This window comes from Magallana gigas, chromosome 6, assembly GCF_963853765.1.
Source record: "Magallana gigas chromosome 6, xbMagGiga1.1, whole genome shotgun sequence".
Lineage (NCBI taxonomy): Eukaryota > Metazoa > Mollusca > Bivalvia > Ostreida > Ostreidae > Magallana > Magallana gigas.
In genome coordinates, this window is record NC_088858.1 from 24,209,247 (window position 1) to 24,234,909 (window position 25,663).

General features: G+C 32.6%; 3 protein-coding genes across 33 annotated transcripts in view; 1 reads left to right on the forward strand and 2 right to left on the reverse strand.

Moving 5' to 3' along the window:
- LOC105330539 (protein unc-13 homolog B) overlaps window positions 1-3,996 on the reverse strand; it is a 102,197-nt gene extending 98,201 nt beyond the window's left edge. For 11 of the 29 annotated variants that reach the window (XM_066088793.1, XM_066088800.1, XM_066088794.1 and 8 more), the window contains exons 1-2: window positions 3,684-3,991; window positions 2,561-2,647 (exon numbers count right to left, since the gene is read on the reverse strand). In XM_066088793.1, the coding sequence (XP_065944865.1) occupies window positions 2,561-2,588 (28 nt within the window). In that variant the 5' untranslated portion in view covers window positions 2,589-2,647; window positions 3,684-3,991. Of the gene's footprint in view, window positions 1-2,560; window positions 2,648-3,683 lie in introns of all 29 variants that reach the window. The other 18 variants (XR_010715046.1, XR_010715038.1, XR_010715040.1 and 15 more) reach the window with 3 other exon arrangements.
- A 9,942-nt stretch (window positions 3,997-13,938) lies between these two features.
- The window catches only part of LOC105344127 (E3 ubiquitin-protein ligase TRIM71), a 57,531-nt gene continuing 45,806 nt past the window's right edge, over window positions 13,939-25,663 (forward strand). Inside the window, exons 1-2 of one of the 2 annotated variants that reach the window (XM_066088067.1) lie at window positions 13,950-14,054; window positions 16,064-17,903. In XM_066088067.1, the coding sequence (XP_065944139.1) occupies window positions 16,080-17,744 (1,665 nt within the window). In that variant the 5' untranslated portion in view covers window positions 13,950-14,054; window positions 16,064-16,079 and the 3' untranslated portion in view covers window positions 17,745-17,903. Of the gene's footprint in view, window positions 14,055-16,063; window positions 17,904-25,663 lie in introns of those variants that run through there. The other variant, XM_066088065.1, reaches the window with a different exon arrangement.
- LOC136276316 (coiled-coil domain-containing protein 112-like) overlaps window positions 21,613-25,663 on the reverse strand; it is a 32,187-nt gene continuing 28,136 nt past the window's right edge. Inside the window, exons 8-10 of one of the 2 annotated variants that reach the window (XR_010714810.1) lie at window positions 22,815-22,910; window positions 22,425-22,543; window positions 21,613-21,750 (exon numbers count right to left, since the gene is read on the reverse strand). Coding sequence is in view for 1 of the 2 variants with exons in the window: in XM_066088075.1 (XP_065944147.1) it covers window positions 22,842-22,910 (69 nt within the window). In the remaining variant the exon portion in view is untranslated. Of the gene's footprint in view, window positions 21,751-22,352; window positions 22,544-22,814; window positions 22,911-25,663 lie in introns of those variants that run through there. The other variant, XM_066088075.1, reaches the window with a different exon arrangement.

Below are 25,663 nucleotides of genomic sequence, written 5' to 3' on the forward strand. Positions count from 1 at the left end.
CCACCACCACCACTACTTACCCCACTAAACCACTTACCCCCTCATTACCACCACCACTTACCCCCAACCACCACCATCACTTACTCCATCAACCACAACCACCACTTACCCCCTCATCACCACTTACCCTACCATCACTTACCACCACCACCACCACTTATCCCCCTCCACCACCACCACCACCATTCCAAAATACATTCTACGGCTTAACGTCTCATTAGTCACGACAGCTTCTCTTGAATAAACATGGTCTCTGCTGTGTTTGTCTAGTAAATATCCCTTTGATTTCTTCTTCTTTGATCAATATGCAAGTAAGAGGGGAGTCTGTCGGAGACTTTTGGCGTCACGGTGGTCCGTCCCTGCTTTAATTACGCAAAGCATGGTATCACTCCGGTAATTCACTCGAACAGACTTACCCTTTTTACAATAAGTACAGATGTTAAAATCTAAATAGGCGACGAAGAAAAAAAATCCGGCAATTAACATCAGTTCAAAGCGCTTGTGGTGTGTGCTTGTCATGAACGAAACGAGTATTTTTTCCGGTTCCCATCGGAGCGTCAATCGCTGTTTGGCGTGATTTATGGAGTCAATAAAGCAGCAATTTACTTATGTAACCTTTATTTTTCCCCATCAGCTATATAGAGTCCCCCCCCCACCCCCTATGACACTGTCATCAACCTCTGTATATACATATAATGTAAAGAAAAGACATTCAGCTGCGAAGTCTGCGACGAAATAATCTATCAGAGATCGACTTAATTGTGAGATAGAATTGGACAATATATATAGAGCTACGGGGCAAATATGCACTGTGCGTATATATGCATGACTAGACCCTTGGATTCCACTGACTAAGTTCTATATTCGTATATGATAATTGTAGTGAATAGTGGTACAGTTGGAAGTCATACATCCAATATATTAAAAAATTTAGTGCATTTTGCAGCATCACATAAAGCCATAATCATCTCCAGTGGTTTCTGCTACCGATATGCTACAAGGTTCCCTATGTACAACAGCAATTACGGGAAGACAGTAAACTATTCAGCTTACTGAGAATCAAAAGTACACATAGCAGAAGAAGCTCAGACGAGCCGGATCCATAGAGAGTTTTCTCTAAAGGTTACATCATAAGAAATGGAGATATATTTAAGTTTCGTACTTCCTTTAAAATACCCAATAATTCTATACGAAGACACTTGAAATCGAAGTTTCGATAGAGTAAAATGTCGTTTAATCAATGATTTTATCTTGTTTGATTTAAACAATAAAAATTTGGTTCATTGAATAAACGACCTTTAATAACACAATCTTTTTTGTTATATTTCATTGTAAATGAACGTGGACTCAATAGAATATTTTTATTCAGGTACTTTATCGGGTAAAATTACTTGTAGCAATAAAGCTCAAAGTTGGGCAAAAAAGATAAGGTGTTTCTCTTGGAAATGCCTATATATAATGTATATGGAAAAATTCAAGATCCACTCTGTTCAGGGCAGTTTTGGACCCCCCCCCCCCCCCCAAAAAAAATAAAAATCTCTTTGCAAGCGAAGATGTTAGAATAAATTATTAATTCAAAGACTGATTAATTTTATTGTCCTTTGTATGGCATTGTTTTGAAGTACTTGAATTTGTTTCTATATAAAGATATTAATACGCTGTAAAGCTTACAGTGGAAGGGAAATAATGATGAATGAGTACAAATTTGTTTTATGCAAAGAAGCTCATTTTAAGATTTTCATCAAGTTTCGCTGCGATATGTATTTAGTGAAATCGTAATGATTCTGCATGTTTACACCCGCATGCAAGGTCTGTTCGTCTCTCTCTCTCTCTCTCTCTCTCTCTCTCTCTCTCTCTCTCCAGTTTCTAACACAATGATAAGTGCAATGTATATTTCCATTATAAGTTTTTCTTAGAAATGTCACTTGACAGTCGTTATGCAGATCGTAAACGCCCTTTAATTATTGATAATCCCTAGATAATCCCTACTGAAAAAAGATCTAGTTTTTTATACCTATGCAGTGAATCTACATCAAGTGATTTTTATCGATTTCAATTCTTCCACATAAATTTGTGACAATGCGTTAACTATTATAATCAATACTGTAGTCTATGCAGCAATGGTAAAGGGAGGACAATAAAGCTTAAAGTACTTTTGCATTTTATATTTCGTTCAAGGTACGCGGTAGCTGCAGGTCTGTAGCTCCCTGGGAGTCCATCCGACATTTTTTCATACCGTGAGCTACAGACCTAGAGCTATGTATGCGGTATTCAAATACTTTGCTCATTTCACATTTTGGTATCCTTTATATAAAAAAAAAATTAAACAAAATACTACTGTAGAAATGTTCATAATATATCATAGTCGACAATTTCTATTTAGGAAATTGCACCCAAACTCATATAGGTAAATAAATATAAAATTTAGAAGATTGAAGCCTGTAGACGATACATTAAAAATAATTCTTTTCTTATCTAAAAATAAAATTAAAAATAAAACTTACAATAAGAAATAACAAGTATCTTTGGAAAAATCTTCCGTAAGAAAAAAACCCCATACCTTTGACCGCAACAACTGCATTTGCCATGACCGAATAATAAATTTATTTCCGGTACCAAAGTCTGATGTCACTGAATTTGATTCTCTCTACAAAAATAAGACACTTTCAATGATATGCAGAGTCAAAGAATATCGATTTATACAATGAATTATATTCATAAATAATAAAAACCTCTACAATTTAGGGAAAATGTGCCATAAAGGATTATAAAAAGTCCATACATCATTGTCAGATAAATATAATCTAGTCAATCAATGAAATTTACACTTCCGCCGCTAGAAATCAAGAAATCATCTTTCATTCACTTTTTCTCTCTATCCTATACGATTTCGCCTAACTGGCCGTCAAATAGAGATATACCTCATTCACGGTATATGAAGGTTTGCTCATCACCGAGAATATTCAAGTGGCTTGGGGGATGATTTTCTTCCATGATTATCAATAAGGAAGAGATTATTGTAAATACACAAAAATGTCGTGACTTTGTGTACGATGTTATTCGGGCACTGCTGTCATAATGCAATAATTTCGTATTCCGCTTTCAAAGATCACACAGCAAGTTAGCTTTCCCATTTTTACAACATTGAGATTCATGCAAGTTTTGTTCAGGTGCGTGGGAGAGGGTCTTTTGCAGTGTCAGAGAGAGAGAGAGAGAGAGAGAGAGAGAGAGAGAGAGAGAGAGAGAGAGAGAGAGAGAATAAATCTATCCACACCAAAAAAATGGATGGTTGGTTGGAAATAATTGTAATTTATTATTAATTTGTTATAAGAGAAATAGATTTGAGGCATGAGCTATGTTCAATCAAATTAATTGTTTACATTGCATTGAACGTGATATCGATTATCAGAAGTGTTTTTGGCTCATGAATTGTAGCAAGTGCTTATAGATAATTGAAAATGTTGTAAAAAGATCAATCAAAATGTTTTAATATCAGAGAGAGAGTGTGAGGGGGAGAGAGAGAAAGAGAGAGAGAGAGGGAGATAGAGAGAGAGAGAGAAAACGACTTATTAGATGTATATACTATACTATAAATTTCATTTACGCAATTTTCTCTACGAAAACATGGCGCTTTCTTGAAACTAAGGTGTTTATATATCGAGAAAACGAAAAAGAAAGCTTACCTGTCTCTTTAAGAGTTCATGAAATCCAGTAAACATATCGACACAAACTCGTTCACTTTTTAGCACACCACAAAATGAATACCATTTGATACCAAAACTGTATGATTTCAAAGTTTTCCAATGATAAATCACTCGGAAATGCCCCAGTCATGCTACGACAAGTCTTTGAATTGTTCTATGAGAATAATCTTATGAGATACAATCATTTATGAGTTTGAGATGCACCCTATCTCTGACGATCTCATACGAAATGTGACAGAGATCGCTTTTTTGGGGTCTGCATTCCGTGCTAGTGTATAAACACGTGAGAATTCCGCCATTCAGTGTGTCAAAAATCGATTACCATACAATACTCAACAATCCATTTATTAGTCAAAATATTACTCCGTTGTCTTAATCACAATAGGGGGAAACTTTTTATTGATATTCTAGCCTGCAGTAGTAGACGGGTCGGTTAAATGCGCGAATTTCATCCTTTTGTTTTTAATTTTGTCCTGGGATGCTGGAGCGATTGTAAGCTGTTTCGAGGTGAAGCAATAAGGATCTTTTGATCTTCAGAATTCGCACAAGTGTATCGTGAAAACTGATAATTACTAGATAAAAAGCTGTTTTGTGGTTTCAATTTTGTAAATATTTACTCTAAAATTGTAGTTCTACAATGAATTGTTGATCAAACACAATGATAGTAGATACCACTAAATGCATTGGCCAAAACCCTTCTGTTTTCATTCAAAATTAATCAATGCACATATTGATCGAACGTACATGTACAAGTATGCATTGAATTATACATGGAAAATCAAACTGCAAAATGCAACCAAAAAATAAAAAATAATAATAAAAAAAAGAAGAAATTGTTGATAATGACGATAGTTGTGATACGTGTATTTATTCATCACCCAAATAGATAAACACAAGACCAAATCTATATGCAAGGCCCCCGGGTCACATCGCTCGCCTGAGTAACAAATCACGAGTGAGTCTTGTATCCCTTTCTAAAATTTCTTTTTAAACTCTTTTTTACAGAAAAATATTTATTTTATCTCAGTTGTACTTACTATGTAATATCATGCATATTTATAAAACATGTTGTAGCATCTACATATGAAGAGATAAAGAATTTTCCCTTTCGATTACTAGTAGAGGTTTTTCTCTCATTCTTGGGCCTCACGACTGGGATTATTTATTTTTAGGTCTTAGAAAATCATATTATACTCGAAACTACTTAACAAATCACGAATGCACGGATCAAAAAATTGTTCCGGGTGTGTGTGTAAATTTGTTAACTAGGGGGAGGGGGAAACCTATTTTTAGTAACTTTTATACGTTTTCATTTTCAAAAAAAAGGGGGGGGGGTCCGGACCCGGGGTATTTTCTATATCGGACGATTACTAGGGAATTAGCCAAACACTCGCTGTTCCACATTTATTCCACTTCATAACACAATCATATAAACAGTAACTCTCCACTCCGTACACATAAAAAAGGGAGAAACTCGCTTATCAATAATTCTAACTTAATATAACCTACATATGACAGTGAAGGAAAACGTAACGGATTGGACGGACGACTTGTAACTTGACTCTTAACCACTAACTATTGAACTCTGCCTTTCTTAGTCTATCTCTTGCACTTTATAGATAAAACATCTAATAATATTTTACTGGCATGACCATCTAAATAATTGACATACTGTATATAAATCATCCAATCAGAGAATATTTCTTAATCCCTAAACTGACCAATGCCCATGTGAACGCCCATTTATTCACCTGCGTTAATCCGCTAATTGTTATGTAATTGCATTAACTCTATTAGTGTCAAACACAAATTTGTTAGTTAAAAAGAGGATTAAGTAAACACGAAAAATAGAGTTATTTTTCTTTGCACATTAAATACCTAGAAAATATATCCGCGTTCATATTCAATGTTCTTGGCCTCTGTCTTGTACAGAAAGACAGGGGCATGTAAAGCGTTAGATATTACCAATTTCTCGGAGCAAAGACGATTTTATATGTTTTAAAAATGTAACTTTTCCACTTTAGAAAATAAAAAATATAAAAAATGGTTTGATATTGATATGCATGCCCATTTACCATGCGCCCAAGTTAACATTGCTTATAAGTAGATTAACTTGGAAACAACAATTAGGAGTTCAAGGATATATTAGTATTGGTATTTTTAGCATTATACCGCAACTTGGTTTAAATTGGCACGATCACGATCTTTTTTTTCTTCAAATTTTACTTTTCCAAATTTAAATGTTTACAATGATAAATAAAGGTTCTTTCAATTGACTGCCGAAATGATATCATCAGTTGTCAAGTTACAAGCCTTTTACATAACATATAATTGTGAGCTCTAAACTAAAAATTATTTAGCTTATTCATTGAAAACTGACGTTAAAATTTTGGCTGACCATAGGAAATATCTTACTTAAGCAATTATTGTAACTATTAAAATTTGAAGCATAAAAAACCCCTGTGACCATTTCCGTAATTTTAAAGCAAACGACGTATTAAATGAGTTTTTAAAAAATTCAAATTAAATTTTATATTTAATTTTGGGATGTTCATTCTAAGTCCTGGGAATATAAAGCAATTTTTTGTTAATTTCAACAAAAATGGACTTGAACATAGGTATTGTTGCTGCCTAATCCATTTATGTCAATTTATATAATTTGCATAATAAAATATCAACAAAAATGGATTTTGGTATAACTTCAAGTACAAACTTTCTGACTCAGGCTTTAGAACTTAACTGTTTATTCTAAAGAAATAGTTTTTCCGTTTTATATTAAAAAGAAGAAGCGATAAAACAATTATTATGTTTAAATTCGAAGAAATAACACATCATTTTCAAGTTGAATTCTGAATTCTCACTTCTCACTTCATGTGATTCATCCTTAAAACTAAAATACCAAATATGTGATATTTTTTCTATTTTTTTTTCTTATTAACGCCAATTACACTTTTAACAATGGCAGGGTTGTAGTGCGTGTTGAATATACAGCTAATATCAAAACCAAACATGCATCTATATATCTACTTTTTTTAAAAATCGATATTACTTAATATATACATGCAGTGTAAATTTCCCCTTATGTTTGCATAGGAAGTCTGTGACGTTCAATTTCCCGTGAATACGCTTTCCTTTCCACGGCCGGCATGAGCACAAAATATTTATAAACGTCATATCATGCGTTTTGAATATATTTATTATTGTAAGATTAAACGAAATGTTCAAACTTACATAACCAATTTGATACGTACCTATGAAAAATAATCGTTTAATCAAATTTATATTTTGATAATAAAAAACACTTTTCTCAAAAAAGTTTCTGGCACTATATTTTTAATCGCGGAAGCGAGCTAAATAACATGTGAATATGGCGGTTCCATGTATCTTTCATATCCTTGACTACGAGCGTATATAATGGCTTAAAAGCAACGATACACACATACTTCATACAAATAAACATCAATAGGAACATGAATATCAGCATTGAATGCTTTATTTTGGATGTCGTCGGTCCTATAACACACCAAGACTGTGCAGACAATTTATCACAATGCGGTAACTCCACCAATTTGTCTGCACAGTCTTGGTGTGTTATAGGACCGACGACATCCAAAAATAAGCATTCAATGCTTAAAGTGCTGTAGGAGAATACAGTCAAAAATTATGACTATACAAATCTAATATATAACAGATTAGATTATATCCGCGTTCATATTCAATGTTCTTGGCCTCTGTCTTGTACAGAAAGACAGGGGCATGTAAAGCGTTAGATATTACCAATTTCTCGGAGCAAAGACGATTTTATATGTTTTAAAAATGTAACTTTTCCACTTTAGAAAATAAAAAATATAAAAAATGGTTTGATATTGATATGCATGCCCATTTACCATGCGCCCAAGTTAACATTGCTTATAAGTAGATTAACTTGGAAACAACAATTAGGAGTTCAAGGATATATTAGTATTGGTATTTTTAGCATTATACCGCAACTTGGTTTAAATTGGCACGATCACGATCTTTTTTTTCTTCAAATTTTACTTTTCCAAATTTAAATGTTTACAATGATAAATAAAGGTTCTTTCAATTGACTGCCGAAATGATATCATCAGTTGTCAAGTTACAAGCCTTTTACATAACATATAATTGTGAGCTCTAAACTAAAAATTATTTAGCTTATTCATTGAAAACTGACGTTAAAATTTTGGCTGACCATAGGAAATACCTTACTTAAGCAATTATTGTAACTATTAAAATTTGAAGCATAAAAAACCCCTGTGACCATTTCCGTAATTTTAAAGCAAACGACGTATTAAATGAGTTTTTAAAAAATTCAAATTAAATTTTATATTTAATTTTGGGATGTTCATTCTAAGTCCTGGGAATATAAAGCAATTTTTTGTTAATTTCAACAAAAATGGACTTGAACATAGGTATTGTTGCTGCCTAATCCATTTATGTCAATTTATATAATTTGCATAATAAAATATCAACAAAAATGGATTTTGGTATAACTTCAAGTACAAACTTTCTGACTCAGGCTTTAGAACTTAACTGTTTATTCTAAAGAAATAGTTTTTCCGTTTTATATTAAAAAGAAGAAGCGATAAAACAATTATTATGTTTAAATTCGAAGAAATAACACATCATTTTCAAGTTGAATTCTGAATTCTCACTTCTCACTTCATGTGATTCATCCTTAAAACTAAAATACCAAATATGTGATATTTTTTCTATTTTTTTTTTCTTATTAACGCCAATTACACTTTTAACAATGGCAGGGTTGTAGTGCGTGTTGAATATACAGCTAATATCAAAACCAAACATGCATCTATATATCTACTTTTTTTAAAAATCGATATTACTTAATATATACATGCAGTGTAAATTTCCCCTTATGTTTGCATAGGAAGTCTGTGACGTTCAATTTCCCGTGAATACGCTTTCCTTTCCACGGCCGGCATGAGCACAAAATATTTATAAACGTCATATCATGCGTTTTGAATATATTTATTATTGTAAGATTAAACGAAATGTTCAAACTTACATAACCAATTTGATACGTACCTATGAAAAATAATCGTTTAATCAAATTTATATTTTGATAATAAAAAACACTTTTCTCAAAAAAGTTTCTGGCACTATATTTTTAATCGCGGAAGCGAGCTAAATAACATGTGAATATGGCGGTTCCATGTATCTTTCATATCCTTGACTACGAGCGTATATAATGGCTTAAAAGCAACGATACACACATACTTCATACAAATAAACATCAATAGGAACATGAATATCAGCATTGAATGCTTTATTTTGGATGTCGTCGGTCCTATAACACACCAAGACTGTGCAGACAATTTATCACAATGCGGTAACTCCACCAATTTGTCTGCACAGTCTTGGTGTGTTATAGGACCGACGACATCCAAAAATAAGCATTCAATGCTTAAAGTGCTGTAGGAGAATACAGTCAAAAATTATGACTATACAAATCTAATATATAACAGATTAGATTTTTTAAAACAAATTTTGTATAATTTATCAAATAATTGTTATTTTTGTGAAAATAAGTCACCCACGATGATACAAAAACAACATTTTATTTTTCATTAGATTTAGCAAGCACGTGATTATCAAATTTTGATAATCTGTAATATTTGCTCTCATCCGATGTGCACTGTAAGTGAAATTTATTTTTGTATATTTACAGAGTTTGTGTCTGATTTCTAAACGGGAAATCTCCTCTAAGGAAGTTTTTAATTCCGAAAGAAAAACATGGTCAAAAACGAAGTCGTTAAGTGGTTATTTCTGGTTGAAACATAAACATGTCTTCTTCCTTTTATTTAAGTGTAATGAATCAGAGGTTGTTTTATAGCGTCAAGTACAGACAAATTACTTTAAAGTTTAAAACCTAAATCAATATGGCTGAATAAAAAATCGTTGATGTAAATACAGATGTACATGAATCTGTTTTTCCCTGGGTTTTTTTTCTCTCGAACATAACTCCAACTTCTTTTTGAAACTCCTCCGGTGCTGAAAGGTTGTCCTGTCTGTATCCTATTATATTTTTATGCTTATAGCCCACCTCAGCTAAAAACTTAATTCAGCTTTTCTTAGTATTATTTATGGAGCGTCCATCTGTCTCTAATAAAAAAATTTCAACCAAACATGGCACGACCCTAGATTCAATGTATAATGAAGGGGTGTTGAACAATTTTGAACCATTTTTGATTAGTTAAATAACGATGAAAGGAAAATAAACCAAATTAACATGACCGACTACATCTAAGAAGCCGGATTTTTGCACCTAAAACTTTTTTGAGAGTTTTATATTTCCATGATGAAATGAAGAAGATTTCAATTTTTCTAAATGTCTGCAGTTAAGTAGATTTAGAAAAGGATAGAGTTTATGCATATTTTCACCAATATATCTGTGTGAAATTCAAGTTACATCTTACAACTTCTGAATAAAACATACGCTGACCATAGACTTCAATGTAAAATTCAAGGTGCAATTGATTGGACAATAATTCAATTCTGGTTGTAACGCGCTTTCTGATCGGTTAAAAAATTATTCTATATCGTATAAAGAATGTTGCCTACGTCATAGTAAGACTAACGTCAAAAACGTATCAATACGCCTGACGTTACGTTTGAATTTTGTACAATTTTACGTCATTTTATAGGTCAAATGACCGTTTTCATTTACAATGAAGAGTAAAAAAATTAAATGATAACAAATGAATTCAATATTTATTAGTTTTGTACGATATAAAATGGTTTGAAACAGTTTACGCTTTTTTATAAACCGCTTCGCGGTTTATAAAGCGTAAACTGCCCCACACGATTTTATATCGTATAAAACAAATAAATATTGAATTCATTCTTTAAATAATCAAAATTTTGAAAATTTCCTTATCGGGGTATTTTTATTTGACAACACCTTCAAAATAATACAATGATTTAAGATATCGGACCACTCATTTATTAGGTACGAAATATGGTCGTTATATGTGAAATACTTTAAAGTATTGAACTCCAAGTTTTGAAAGTTATACAAGTGAAATCCCTATTTTAAAATAAAACTGTATCTTAGTGTTATTAATACACTGTAAAATATTTCATAATCAATATGGATAAAGGTGGAAAAAAATTACTTACATGGAAACTCATGTAGTTTGTACCCTCTACTTAGATTAAGGAATTATCTATGATATATTATGCATAGCGGTTTTATGCCTATTACTTACAATTTTTATCGTGTTGTTTAAGGGTATATTTTAAAACCAATGTATCTGTTGAAATCGTGTCACAATAAAGTAGATTTCCAGAACCTGAATCAGTGATAGTCAGTTATATTTATACATCACAATTAGATGTATGATATTTATACCCGCACTTTCTAAAGAAAGTTCGGATATATTGTTGTTACCCTGTTCCGTCCATCCGTCCGTCTGTCCATCCGTCCGTCCGTCCGTCTATCACGTTTTACTTTCTCAAACTGCTCTTACATCTTATAAACTAGCAAACTGAACTCTTGGAGTTTGATTGGGGGTGTCATGTTGTTTTGTACAAAGGTTTCAAAAATTCTCTGGTAGTCCTGGGGGTCAAATAATTGGTAAAAAATGACGTTTTTTTTTCTCACAAAAAACCTTCCTCCTCGAACTTTTCGGATGATTTAATGGATAGACACATCGTACCTTGGGATACGATAGGGACTGTTCTATAGATGTGCATTACAGTTCACTTATTTAGAAAGTGTACATACTTGTATCTCATAATATTGTGCTACTATAATACTCCCTATACATGTAGTATGCTTACCTATATTAGTCAACATCATAATGATAATCCAATTAGAGCACAATATGAATCCCTTTAGCTGATCATCACAAAGAAAAGTTTATGCATGTTAACTAACCCTTTTCTACATATGAAAACCACATATATGTATATATACACCATGTGACACGATCTAATCGAAGAGGTGGGTAAAACTAGTACCCGCTATTGAGACCTGTAGACCTGCGTTGTGTTCGTAACTTCAGACAAAGATCAGTTACTAGTATTTGTAACATGCATGTATTTTTATGACCTATTCTTCAAAACCCCTTGCACTATTTTATTAGGTAAATAACAGCTTTAAGGTGGTGCAGGACACCTGCATATTACCGTACTTCCTATTGAAATAAACAATAAAGTATAAATAAAATATCCCCCCCCCCAAAAAAAATAATGTTACCTTACATTGAAAAGCAATTACATGTCCATAAGGGCATTGGAGTCCGAGGTGTATTTTTGGTAATTTTACTATTGATATAAATGAATTTTAATTGGGGGGAGGGGGGAGGGGGAGGGACTGAACCCCTCACTCCAACTCCATGCACACGATTATGTACATGTAGGTACACAAAAGTAAATCTAAGGCCGGCAACCGCCGCGGAGAGGGGGCATAATTTAATTTTGTTTGTAATAATTATATAGACCATTATACTTTCTATGACATGAATTGTTAAGATTATTGATTAACTTAAAATTCACATGCAAACAGTTCAACTCCAAATTGCACATGAATTGCTGCTCATGTGTATTATCATATGGGAAGGGATCTCATCCCTCAGTTATGAAAATTATAATTTTTAAATATATTACCGGAACTTGCATGTGGCCTTTATTTTTAATTAAACTGGTACAACACAGTGTTATTTAGGGGCAATCACTTGGTGCGGGTATTACTGTCTAATGACAGCATCTAGTTTGTTCAGATATTTGTTCAGATCAGGGTTCGAAATCGAATCCTTTCAGGTGGTTCAATTAAGGTTCATGTAGAAATATTACACCTTTAATATTATTATGCACAGGAATATAAATGTCATATTTTTGTTTTGTAATATTTCATTATACTAGTGGAGAGAGAGAGAGAGAGAGAGAGAGAGAGAGAGAGAGAGAGAGAGAGAGAGAGAGAGAGAGAGAGAGAGAGAGAGAAAGAGAGAGTTACCGAAAGTGGTTCTTAACGAAGGGCATTGGCGATAGTCAAAACTACAGATACCACACTGACGCGGGAATTATGTGGTTGCCCTGTAATTCTCGTCACCTTTATACTCACATTACCCACCAAGCAAAACTTGACGTAAGGGAACTTGGGGCAGAATTGGTCAAGAAAAATTAGACCTTAGAACTCTATTCCTCCTTGAAAAAAGACCGAAAATATTCCGGAGGTGCGCATGTCAAGTAGAAAAGAGTTTGCTCAACTACTTAGAGTGAAAAAAACTTCAATGTAGTTCATTTTTGTTGTTCTTCAACATATGCTATCTCTTACTACATACTTGTAACAGGACAAACCCACTTATTACAAGGCAGATGATTGTCTATATAATTAGGCATTTCTACTTTTACCAACTTGGATCCTTCAATTTTTCCGACAAAATAAAAATCGTCAAGAGTATATTTTCCGTTTTGATAAATAATGATAAGAACTTGATACTTGAAAAGTAAAATAAAAACCCTGCACAGTCGAGTTAAAAAATATAAATCGAGTTGGAACATTGCTTTGGTCAAGTTTGAGGGTGGGGTGAAATATACAAATTGCATCATCGCAGAAACAAATTACGCAATGCAAGTTAAGACACATATTTATCCGTCACCAAGGTTAATAAATTATAGAAGTACCTGTTTTGATAAAATTACTAGCTTATGTAGCTTTATGATATATACTTTTATTCATTTCATTTTCATAGAAATGGGTAAAACACAAAAACTGTGGTGCAATGACAAAGTATTTTTTAAATTAAAGAAATAATAGACGCCCACCGGGCAAGTGTCTTTCGAATATTGTGTCGCCCGTACCTCGGGCGAGCGGGCAACTGTAAATCACAATTCCATCATGATAATTATAAAAATAAGATAATAATAATCCATAATTTATATACAATTTATGATAGAGTAACGTAGAATATAAACATCAAAATTCATGAGCCCTTAATGTGACTTACACTTGATTTTTACAATCACAAATAGCTGCATAAAAAGGATATTATCATACTAGTGTAAGCTGAAACTTTTGTTGAAAGGATTTCCGAGGTACACAGTGGGAGCAGTTTATGTGAATTATATAAACGTTCAGTGTTATGCAAATACATCATATTTTCTTTAAGTTTTAATATTTGTTTAAGGAATATAAAATTATTTGTATAATCATTTCAGATTTAAATAATTAAGTAATAAAATAATTAGCCCGTAAGAGCCCCCGTGATTCAGATATAACTTCTGGCGTATAGCCGACGACATGATCAGATGCCTCAAGGAAACATGATCGGATACATGTCAAACGAAAAAAAACTTTCCATCGTTAAGGTTTGTAAAATTATTGATAACTTTAATAACAACTGTCACTATCAGAAAGATAATTTGACAGTCCTCTTAATTTTTTTTCTTTACAATAGGACATTTCTTCATTCTCTTGATCGCATTTACAGTATTGAGAAAATATTTGTAAAGATCGGCTTTTCTTTGTCCTTTATTACTTTAACAGACCGATGTTGTTCCGTAGTCAGCCAGAAAGAGCCCTTATTCTATATATAGAGGAGATATGATTTTTTTAAAAAATTTGTTTTAAGGTATCTCACTCCTCATGTTTTGATTTCATTGCGCAGATGATCATTATATTTAAAATGAATATGATTTTATTTATTTAATCATCACAGATAGATTATTATTTCATAATTACACAACATCCATAAATAAAATCCATTTGAATTCAAGAAACAAACAAGTTTTTTGGGGAACTATTTTTTCGTGCGAAAGGCTTTTTAGACGAAAATGACAGAAACAAGCAATTTTATGAATTTTCAATATACTTTTCTTTTTATTATACTTTATTCATTATTCACATTTTTAACATTTGATAGGTTTGTAACATATTTTATAGGTTCTGTGTGACATGTACAAAATCAAATCTTGAGAATGTGATAGCCGTTTAGCATAAAATCATGCATATATATAGAACATGTCTGATTTTTTTAAGCCAAATTTTGCAAGAATTTTACCTTTGAAGCCCTATATCTAAAATTTGACTTCACTGACCCCCATGTTATATTATGTCCAAATGATACTGAATACATATTTAGGCAAACTGGATTAATCTTATAAAATTCTTGATATTCAAAAAGTTTTTATTTCAAATCAAATTGTAACTATTATAGAAATTGTCTATTTTAAGTGCAAAAAGGTCACAAAAAAATTTATGCAGCTTTGTACAATTTTTTTTCTTAATCCCTCTATTCAGTGTGCCCATTGTGCATAATTAAAAACAATTTTTGAAGAAATAAGTTTGATTAATCAAATATACTGACAACAAATCCTACTCAGGATGAAATTGCATTTTAGGTGCAAAAAGGTCAAATTAAATTGGCCATAACTCAGAGGGATGGATACTGATCCCCCATTATGTTTGTATTTTTTAAGTTTGTTTTGTCTACAGATTTCAATGATATACTTCTCAAGAAAATCTTGATACAACAACATTGAGGAGTGGGATACCTTAAGGAATTTTGTGCAATGAATGTATACATTAGATTACAAATATGTCATAAAAGGATAAGTTATAGAAAAAAACGAGTAAAGTCCCGGGGCTCTAGATACCTGGCGTGGGATGTGGTGGAAGGGGGTGGGGTCGGTCCTGTCCTAAAGCACCTGTGTCGTGAACAATACCTGTTTCAAAGATTGCGAAGTTTGATGTGTTTATTACATCAAAGCAAAGTCCTGCATTTTGTTTTTCAGTCCGTGTTTGGCAATCGTACTACTAATAGAACGGTTAAACAATGTTCATAATAGTGACCAAGTTGAAATAACCTATCCCTATTTTCAATTTTTATTTGTATAACGATTGATATAGAAGTACAACAATTGAAAAAAAGTTTCTTTGTAAATCGAACAAAAAATAAAAACGCGCCGAAATTAGATCCTTCGTTTGAAGACGACTGTCCTATGTTTCGAAAACGCCACCACGCGCACAGGACGTGTAAAAGCTTTTTCGTTACATTCGATGGTACCTAAGTATGATTGTTTCTTTGATAGTTTTAACTCTGTCTCATTGTGCTATATTGTTTAATTAAACAGTTTCATTTCACATACATGTATTTGATTTGTTTTTATAATCATCAATTCAAAAATCGCTTGGGGAAAAAGCCCGACATAATTGAAATCACTAAATAGCAAATAATGATACCCACATAATGAAACTACTAGTATGTATATTTATATGATAATTAAATTCTAAACATGACTAGGTTATCGTCCATGCATATTAAATTTCTACTATAAATTGAGATTATTCTCTGTAAACATTTTTTTATAAATTGTAGATTTCACAATATATGAATGGCATCCGAAGAGTCAACCCAAGGCCAACATTTCGTCGAGTGTGATTTGTGTCAGAAACCAGTGTCCTTTTTCTGCAGACGATGCGGGGTCAATCTCTGTGACCCTTGTGTTCCAGTTCACTTACGCTTGAAATCTAAAACAGGTCATGACGTCGTGCATTTTACCAGCAGGGAGGATGAAAACACATGCCTGTGTGAGTCCCATCCGCTCAATGATTGTTCCGCATACTGTAAAACGTGTGATGTTCCAATATGCTTCCTTTGTGTTTCCATCACACACAAATCGCACGAAATTTCAGAGCTGTCCGATAAAATTAAAGAACTTAATAGACATGGTAAACCTGAAGAACTTTTAAATGTTATTGCAAAGGAAAACGAAAGACTTCAGTCGTCCAAACAGGATTTAGAAAAAATTCTGAATCATACGACAAAACAGCTGTCATGGTTACCGTTGAATTACAAAAAGAAAAAAGATGAAGTTACAGCCCGGGGAGAAAAGTGGCACAAACAGATCGAAGAGACCGTGAAGAAACTTCACCAGGAACTGGATGACATGCAAAAGGAACACGAGGCTGTACTACAGAAACAAAAGAAAGGGTTTGAAGAAATGATTGAGAAAGTGGATGAAATAAACAAAAAAGTGATCGAATTACATAAATCAAAAAACGCCATAGAATTACAAAGATTCAAGCCAATGATTGAAAAACAAGAGACCTTGAAAGAGTTCTTACAGTATTCATTTCCGACATTTTATGAGTGCAAAATAGATCCAAATTATTTACAAACTTATTTCGGATACGTTGAAAAAACACAGGAAAAGAAAATGTCGCTCTTGGAAAATAAATTCAAAGAAAATGATTTATCGGGTAGAAGAATATTAGAGGTACCGACAGTTACTTCTGTTATAGACACTGGGTTCCCTGCTGATAAAAAAAATAATCGTCTCTTAAGCATGGCCGTTACCGTCGATAACAAAGTGTGGATGGGAGGACCTAGCAGAGAACTGAAGTTGTTTGATCTCCAGGGACACCTCCACCACACCGTCAGCATTACTGTCGATGGAATGTTCATATGTGTGTACAACAAACAAGTAGTGTACAGTGAACCATTAAATAAAGCCGTGAGAATGATATCTGACACCGACACTGTGGTGACGATGTTCACTACCGGGGACTGGGGGCCATACGGCGTCACAAGTGCCGCGTCCGGTGATCTACTGGTCTGTCTCCGTAAAGACGATCAGTCCAAAGTCGTCCGATACAGCAGTACCGGTACCGTGCTCCAGGAAATCCATTACGACTCGCAGTGTCAACCTCTGTACGAATTGCCGTATTATATCACAGAGAATGTCAATGGGGACATCATTGTAACTGACTGGAGGAAAAGGGCAGTCATTGTTGTCGATAAATTGGGCATATTCCGGTACTTGTATTCCGGTCCTAAATATTCAATGGTAACCACTGATTCTGTCGGTCACATCATCGTAACAGATGGAAGAAGCAAGATTCACATGCTGGACAGAGACGGGCGATTCCTGAGGTACATCATTCCTGAAGGAGGAATAAAACATCCACGCGGCGTGTGTATCCTTGGTGACGGTGAGATGATGGTGGGAGAGGTTCTGACTGGAATAGCCAAAAGCATCAAATACTTAGAAGAATAAAGATACATCAGTTTTATTTAACAATTTGCTATATTACGTGAAATTAAACAGGATTTAAGCATTAAAAGAGGCACATTATGTTCAGAGAAATAATTCCGAGAACAAAATAAACCACAACCAGCTGAATGTTTATGCCAATAAATGAACTTTTGCACTTTATATGATGTTCATTGTGTTGTAGGTGATACCATTCAAAATAATATACATTCAACATCCGATGAATCAAGTTACAATTCTTTTAATGAAATTCCAGTTTGGATTTTTAAATCAATCAAATTATTTGTTTATGTTTAAATGTTGTTTATTTTATAAATTAATCATGCATAACATACTGTACAGATTATTTAAAAGTTATTACCAAGTACATGTATTGAAATTGATTTTTTAAAATCACAGCCGCACTTGGTAGAGCGCTTGCTCCTTGTACAAAAGGTCGTCACATCAGACGTCATTCGTGATAAAACCTTTGCCAAACAGTTGGCATTAAAAGTTGCATTTTGTAATAACGTAAAACAATAGATCACAAAAAGCATTAAAAAATTAAAGAACCCCTATAGTAAACTCAGGTGACGTATTGCTATCTGTTTTCGTCCGTCGTCATGCATGACTTCTGTCGTGGGTTAACAATTTTACATTTTTAACTTCTTCTTAAAAACTACAAGGCCAATCGTTACCATTTTTGGTGTGAAGCATCTCTATGATAAGAGGAATCTCATTTATGAAATTTATGGGTCTACCACAGGAGAAGTGAGTAACTCATGATGATTTTTAAAGCTGTTTATTTGTTTTTTGTCTAAATGCCCACAGGGAGAGCTTCTGTCTGCCCCTGGGGATGGGGGATGGGAGGTTGTTTTAGATAAAACATGTATACTAACCACCTTGTTTTACATGTAGATTATCCATGAGAACATATACACATAAAACCTATCCTAAAAGTTAACAAATATGGGATTATTATTTTCTGTCAGAGGCTTGCAACTTTTTAAAATCAGGTCATGCACTCTATTATGATCTTTAAGTTTTTCGCTAAAATTATAGGTTTCATAGTCCTTTTTGAAAGAATATTTCAGGCAGGGAGATGGCCGTTATTACAAATTTATAATTTTTTTTACTTCATAATGAAACTTAATTAAATGCATATATGAGACTCCTAGACAAGTTTGGGTATGGGTTATATGCTACTCAGGTGACCATTAAGGCCTATTGGCCTCTTGTTTTTTAAAGTATTAAATTGATTTTATTTGTTGATACATTGTCTACATCAAATGGAGAATGGTTTTGTACATACAACTTTTAATGAAAACCATATAGCTATATTGAGCTTTATGGCCAACTCGGATTCTTATCATAAACTGCAATAACAGTACCAAATGTAAATGTAACAAAACATAACATCATGTAGGTTGATATGTTTTTTAAACAGAGATATTGTGACATCATTAAAAAAGGTTTATATAAGCGTTAACTTTTTAAATTAGCAAATGAAATAGCATATCACAAAAATATAATAATGTAGTTATAATGTAGGAACTAAGGGTATTGTATGTAATGTATATTCCGATATTTGTTTCAGGACAGGATTGGAGTGATTCAGAAGCTTCTACGTATAAAGACCAAGACAGCAGAACACGAGATAGCTTTTTTGAAAGTGTGCAACATTTCCTTTACAAGTTGCAACCAAGTGGTGCAGTTAACAAATGAGACTCACATTAAGAAAACATGCCACATTCGGCATGTTGTTCATGTTATTCATGACTGCAAACGAGGTGGCTGCAGAGTTGTAGAGAATCACAATGAAAAATCTCTAAAGCACAGCAATCACAATGGTTACATTATTAACAGATTTAGAATTTCCAAACTACCCGATAAGCTACAATTATAATTGTTGGTGCAGATCGATACAGTTAGTTCAAATGCAGATTAATGCTAGGTACTTTTAAATGAATATTCCAAGTCTTGTAAATGATTTTTTTTTAAAATTTACCAATTGGAATAACATTGTATTAATAAATAGATAAATTAAAGAAAAATTTGCTACAGCAAAAATCTCATTATAATGACATTTTTCAAAGAAAACCAATGAGTTTTGTCAGTAATGTTTACATATGACAACAGCAAAAGATTCTTGCCTTATTTTTTGGAAAATTATCTAACTAGTGTTATTTTTGATTTGTAGTCATTCTGCTTTGAAATGTTCACTTATCACTTGTAAAGTTTTACAATAGAATAGCATTAGCAGTTTTGTGTGCCTTTATTGTGTATAAAGCACCTTTTCTAATCTAAATAAGTTTGTATTTCTATTCTTGTTATAAAATAGGTTTGTATTTCTGTTCTTTTTATACATGTTAAATAGGTTTGTATTTCTATTATTGTTATACATGTAAACTCTTTATTATATGATGATGATATTGTATTACTACCTGAAAGCAAAAATGGGTTTACATAACTGTTTAAATATTCTTGAAACAGTTCACCCTTGAAACATATTGTTCTAAATCAAAATTACAGGTCAATATTGAAAAATCAAAAGTTCTTTTATTTAATTCAAATGTGAAATCTTGTATTGATAAATTAATTTACTTATAATGGAAATTTACTTCAAACTGTGTCAAAATATTGTCATTTGGTTTAACTTTAATATGTAATGTACTGTTTATAACTTTGCTACAGCAGTTCTCATGGAAAAGACCAGAAAAGCTTACTATAAGATCAAGAAGACAATTGGACTAGAAAACCTGTGTAAACTTTTAGAAAAACTTTTTGACTATATAGTAACACCAGTTCTTTTGTAGTGAGATATGGGGTTTATTTGCTAAAAATTGATGAAAATTCTGTTATCTATCAGAAATTTTTTCCTCTTATGTGAATGGGAAATATAATGATATATCTATGTAAACAATATTCTGTTTATACATATCTTAGGCCTTTGCCTATTATTGTAAGTGTGTTTGTGCCAATAAAATATTAGTATTTGTTATACTTGTATTAGTCATATAATTTATTGTTGTATATTTTTAAAAAATACTAAAAAGTATACAAATGATAGTTTCAAAAAAAGGCTTATTATGTATCTTTATTTCAAAAGTTATTTTTTCATGATAAACATACATCATATATTTCATAAATTTAAAAGAAATATTTGTCTTTTGCGTACTAATTGATGCATATTGTTGTTAAAAACCCAAATAAATAAATGCAAATTTGATGCTACCAATTTGATCTTGTTTCATGTTGTATATTCCTTTCACAATAATGAATTAAGTATGGTAGTCATTCTTAATAATATGATAAACAGTCTAATTTTTCCGAATATTGACAGTACTTAAAAAAGGATGCATATTGAAAGCAATTATAAAAGCAAAACAAGAAATTATAATAGAAAAGTGAACATGCTTTTGGAAAAGAAAAATAATTCATGTGAAAACAATTTCACGTGAAATTCACATGAAATTTTTCACGTGAATTTCACGTGAAACTGTTTTCACGTGAAATTTTAGTGAAAAATGTGTGAAATTTTCACGTTAAATTCACGTGAAACACATTCACGTGAAATTAACGTGAACAAATTCACGTGAAATTCACTTAACGCGAAATTCACGTGAAATTCACGTGTATTTCACGTGAAGCTTAACGTGAAATTCACGTGAAGCTCATTTCACGTGAATTTCACGTGAGGCACAATTGGCTGTGTAACTGATTCACAACATTAAGTACTGAGCATACAAGTGAAATAGTAACTGGCGATGGCAGAATATGACTGAAAGAATACCATAAAAATTTGAAGTGACTAACAATCGATGAGCACAGAATTATAATCTTTAACCTTCTATCATGGAGTCATAAAAAAAATTGGACAAAAAAGTTTCCAAAATTAATGACAAAATCTAAAGATTTAAAATATATATTTTTAAATTTTATTTTGGTATTCATGAATAAATCACAAAGTATAATTTTTTAAAATTGGTACATGTATTACGTCATTCCCTGACGCCAGGAGGGGATAGCCCTGTTAAAAAAAAAAAAGAAAATGAAATTTATCACCAATATCAAACAAAAAAACTATAACAAATACAAAAAAACCCAAAACAGACAGCAATTGTTCCTTTGCTAAGTGTTTAAAACCAAATATGTGACAGTGGCATCTTTTCTCATAATGAGATTGTAGGAACAAATCTCTAACATTCTCTTTGAGTATGGAAAAAGGAAATCTAAAATTGGAATACAGAGCCCAAGTTAACATTTTGAACCAAAAAATATCCACTCCGTGATTTTGTAATCAATGCGTACTAGACCTAATTTGTGATAATCTGTCAGCTTTTCGCAAAGATGCCAGACCACGTTTTTGCTTTATTTATTGTTTCTTCTCGGTATAAACTATTATTTTATCTGCTTTTTCTCCACGGTTTCTAAAAAGTATGAAATCTTGATCATTACAGTGTTTGTAAATCAAAGTGCTTATTTATAAGTGGTTTTTTTAAGTGTTGTCAAGTAATTCCTCGCTTGCATAGTAAAGTCATACTTCAATCTAATATAGGTTTTAATGGTCAATGTTATGTATACCGGTATCGTAATCAAGCGTCATTCGTATTTACAAACTCTAATGCAGATTTTTTTGCTTGATTTCAATCTCAATTCATATTTACGCAAATATACACCTTATATGAGCTATGAAGAATATACCTGTGTGGCATTTGTATGACGGGTCCTGACCCCGATGGTCCCTTGTCCTTCAGTCTGGATGTCCATCCTGCTGTGGGTTTCAACAGTCTGCTGGGATCGCGATCCACCTCAATATCAACCTAAAGATCATCATAAAATGTTAGCAAACATCAGACAATAAATAATTGTATTCTTTCTCTGTAACTTGGTGTTTTCTAGCACAAGCTCTTACTGGAGTAAACCCTCTATTGTCCAAGTGGCATGTAAGAGAAGTTCTGATTGATTAACAAGCTGGGTGTTAATATCCATACACCCTGCTAAATCTGGGTAAAATAAAAATTTTAAAAAGTGAGCAACCATGCAGGTGAACTATCATAACTTACTATAATATTACACAGTACATATTGACACATGTTCTCTTAATCTGTCTAGCCGTTTCTATTTCTGTATTTTCTCATTTTCCTTTTCCTTCTCCTTTGCAAGCTTCTCTTGTATTTTCCTTTGGTCCTACAAAATCAATAAAAAAAAATCCTGAAATTTGGTTCCAAAATATCCTTTCTTTTTATTGCCTATTAACCTGAAAAGATAAATCAAAGGCTGGAACGGCCACAAAGGCGTCGAGCTGACATTTTCTTTTATATAGAATGATATCAATAATTTGAATTTCTGTACTATACTCTGTCACGAGTTTTTGCTTCCACCACTTTTTGCTTGATATTTCAATAATAGTAAATACCTTTGTGCTCAAACTACGTTCATCCACTATAATAGGAAAAATGCCCAGATTATCTGTTTTGAAACGCCCCCTCTACCGCTTCAGGTTTCAATACACATCCCAAAATTGAAAGTCTACGGAGATTTTGCATTGTATCAGCCATTAATAAGCCCGGATGATAACGTTAAAAAATTGCGCGAGGTATCCCGAGTGTATTCCGAATGGAGAAAAGATGTAAACATTCCCCATTATAAATCTCCGTAAGGAATCTGTTTTCGTTCCTGTGAATTTTTCTGAGTGGAAAGGGATAATTGTTCAATGAAGATATCTTGGATATATTCCCTTTTAACGATTTCAACTGAATTTCTTTCACAGGTATGTGTAATTTTATCAAAAATCATCAAAAAGCGATGGAAGCAATAACTTGGGACAGACTATAATTTATATATAGTCGTTTATCAAATAATATTAGAATAAAAAAGGAAATAAATTACGTTTTGTGTTGTTTTAAAAACAATAATCAGTATATTTCGTTATAAAATAGGTAGTGATGAGATTATAATACAATAACTCATCATGGTTACAAAAATCGAAGAAATTTCAAAGTTAAAAAAAAAATTATTATTTTCTTTCTGCTTTAAAAAGTCTTTGCACATTTCACAGGCTCATAATTTGAATACATTAACATATGTCCCTCATTATAATAATAAAACATACTTTTATTTATTTCAATTTCCGTTTGAAACAAGATTACCTATGCTATGGTTGTTTACAAACAAATCCACAACACGTGCTATCTAAAATGCTCGACCAAACCAACTGCATTATAGTGTTTATTAATTGCAACAAAATCTCTGGATAAGTTTATCGCTTATAATTATTTTGGAGACCATGCCCGATAACAAATACATTTACATATCAAATTTTATTTCTATCGGGCACAGTCTCCAATCAAAATGTAAGCAATAAACTTAAATAATATTTTAGTGAATGTTTACATTGCACCTTATTGTATTCATCCGCCATTTCTTGATTAAGCAAATTTATACATGTACTAATGCAATGAGTTGTCAATAACCAGGGAGGCAAAGTTGGTTTTTTTGTACACAATTTAGTTGAATAAAAGGAATACAAATCTTGTAATACGTTTAATACTTCAAGGCACTTATTTTTATGCGCATTAAAAAGGCGGTGCAGTGCATGAATTTTTGGTCGATTGCCAATCCAGACGATCGCTAGAAGGCTGCCGAGCATTAGCTCGACGCCTTAAAAAAATGGCTTGGTATTACAATTATCAACCATAATTACTTTTTTAAACAGGAGGCCCATGTGCCACATCGCTCACATAAGCACAAAAGCCATAATAAAATACCAGCTTAACGAAGTCATATACAAAATATCTGAACAATGTAGTAACTGAATGCTTTTATAATCATTTCGCATATTGAGCATTGCAGTTCTCAAGAAAACCTTAAACAACTGTTATTATAATATTCATCTACATAAAACTTTGAACCACTTGTATGGCCCAAGAATTTTCAAGGGACACAGTCTAAACAATTTAGAATCAAGAAAGATCAATAGGCTTGCATCTATGGAATACCATATATTATAACATCTGAGTTTTTGAATCTATCTCATGTCTTATGTAAAAAATCAACCTCCCCACTGTTGCCCCATCCTACCCGAGGAATCATTATTTGAACAAACTTGAATCTACACAGCCTGTGGATGCTTCCACACAAGTAACATCTTGTCTGGCATATAAGTTTTTTTTAGAAGAAGACTTAAAGATTTTCTCTTTAAATCTATCTAAAAATTTAACCCCCATTTGTGGCCCACCTTACCCCAGGGGATCACAATTTGAACAAACTTGAATCTACACTACCTGAGGATAATTCCATACAAGTTTTAGCTTTTCTTGGATTTTGAGAAGAGTTTTGAGAAAATATAAACTAATTTTCATTTGTTCTTAATCACCTCCACTTGAAAGGAAGTGTGGTCCTTCATTTTCACAAACTTGATTCCCCTTTGCCCAAAAATGCTTTGTGCCAAGTTTGGTTGAATATTGGCCACGTTGTTCTAGAGAAGAAGTCTAAAATATGAAAAGTTTCCGGACGGACAGACAGACGTATTTCAGACAAAATGCGATCAGAAAAGCTCACTTGAGCTTTCAGTTCAGGTGAGATAAACGCTTAAGATTTGTCTCTCTTTTCATTGTCTTTTTCCCTTTGCAATAATACAATAAAAGTTATCAAAGCTAAAGAAGACTCGTTAATAGGTATACATCATACATGTACTTTTACTAGTTTTCCTATCTCCAATATCAGCACATGGCTACATAAACCCCTTCGTATTTATTACATCTAATATAACACACCAGCAACTTATGTCCAACATGTAATTAAGAATAAAGAGCATTCATTCACTGCTGTGAGGAGATCAATTACAGCATGGGAGTAATTAAATTTATTTTATTAATTAAATTAAATTAATATGGTAGATTTGATCATGCACTGACTGTAGCTGATCTCCTCATAACAAT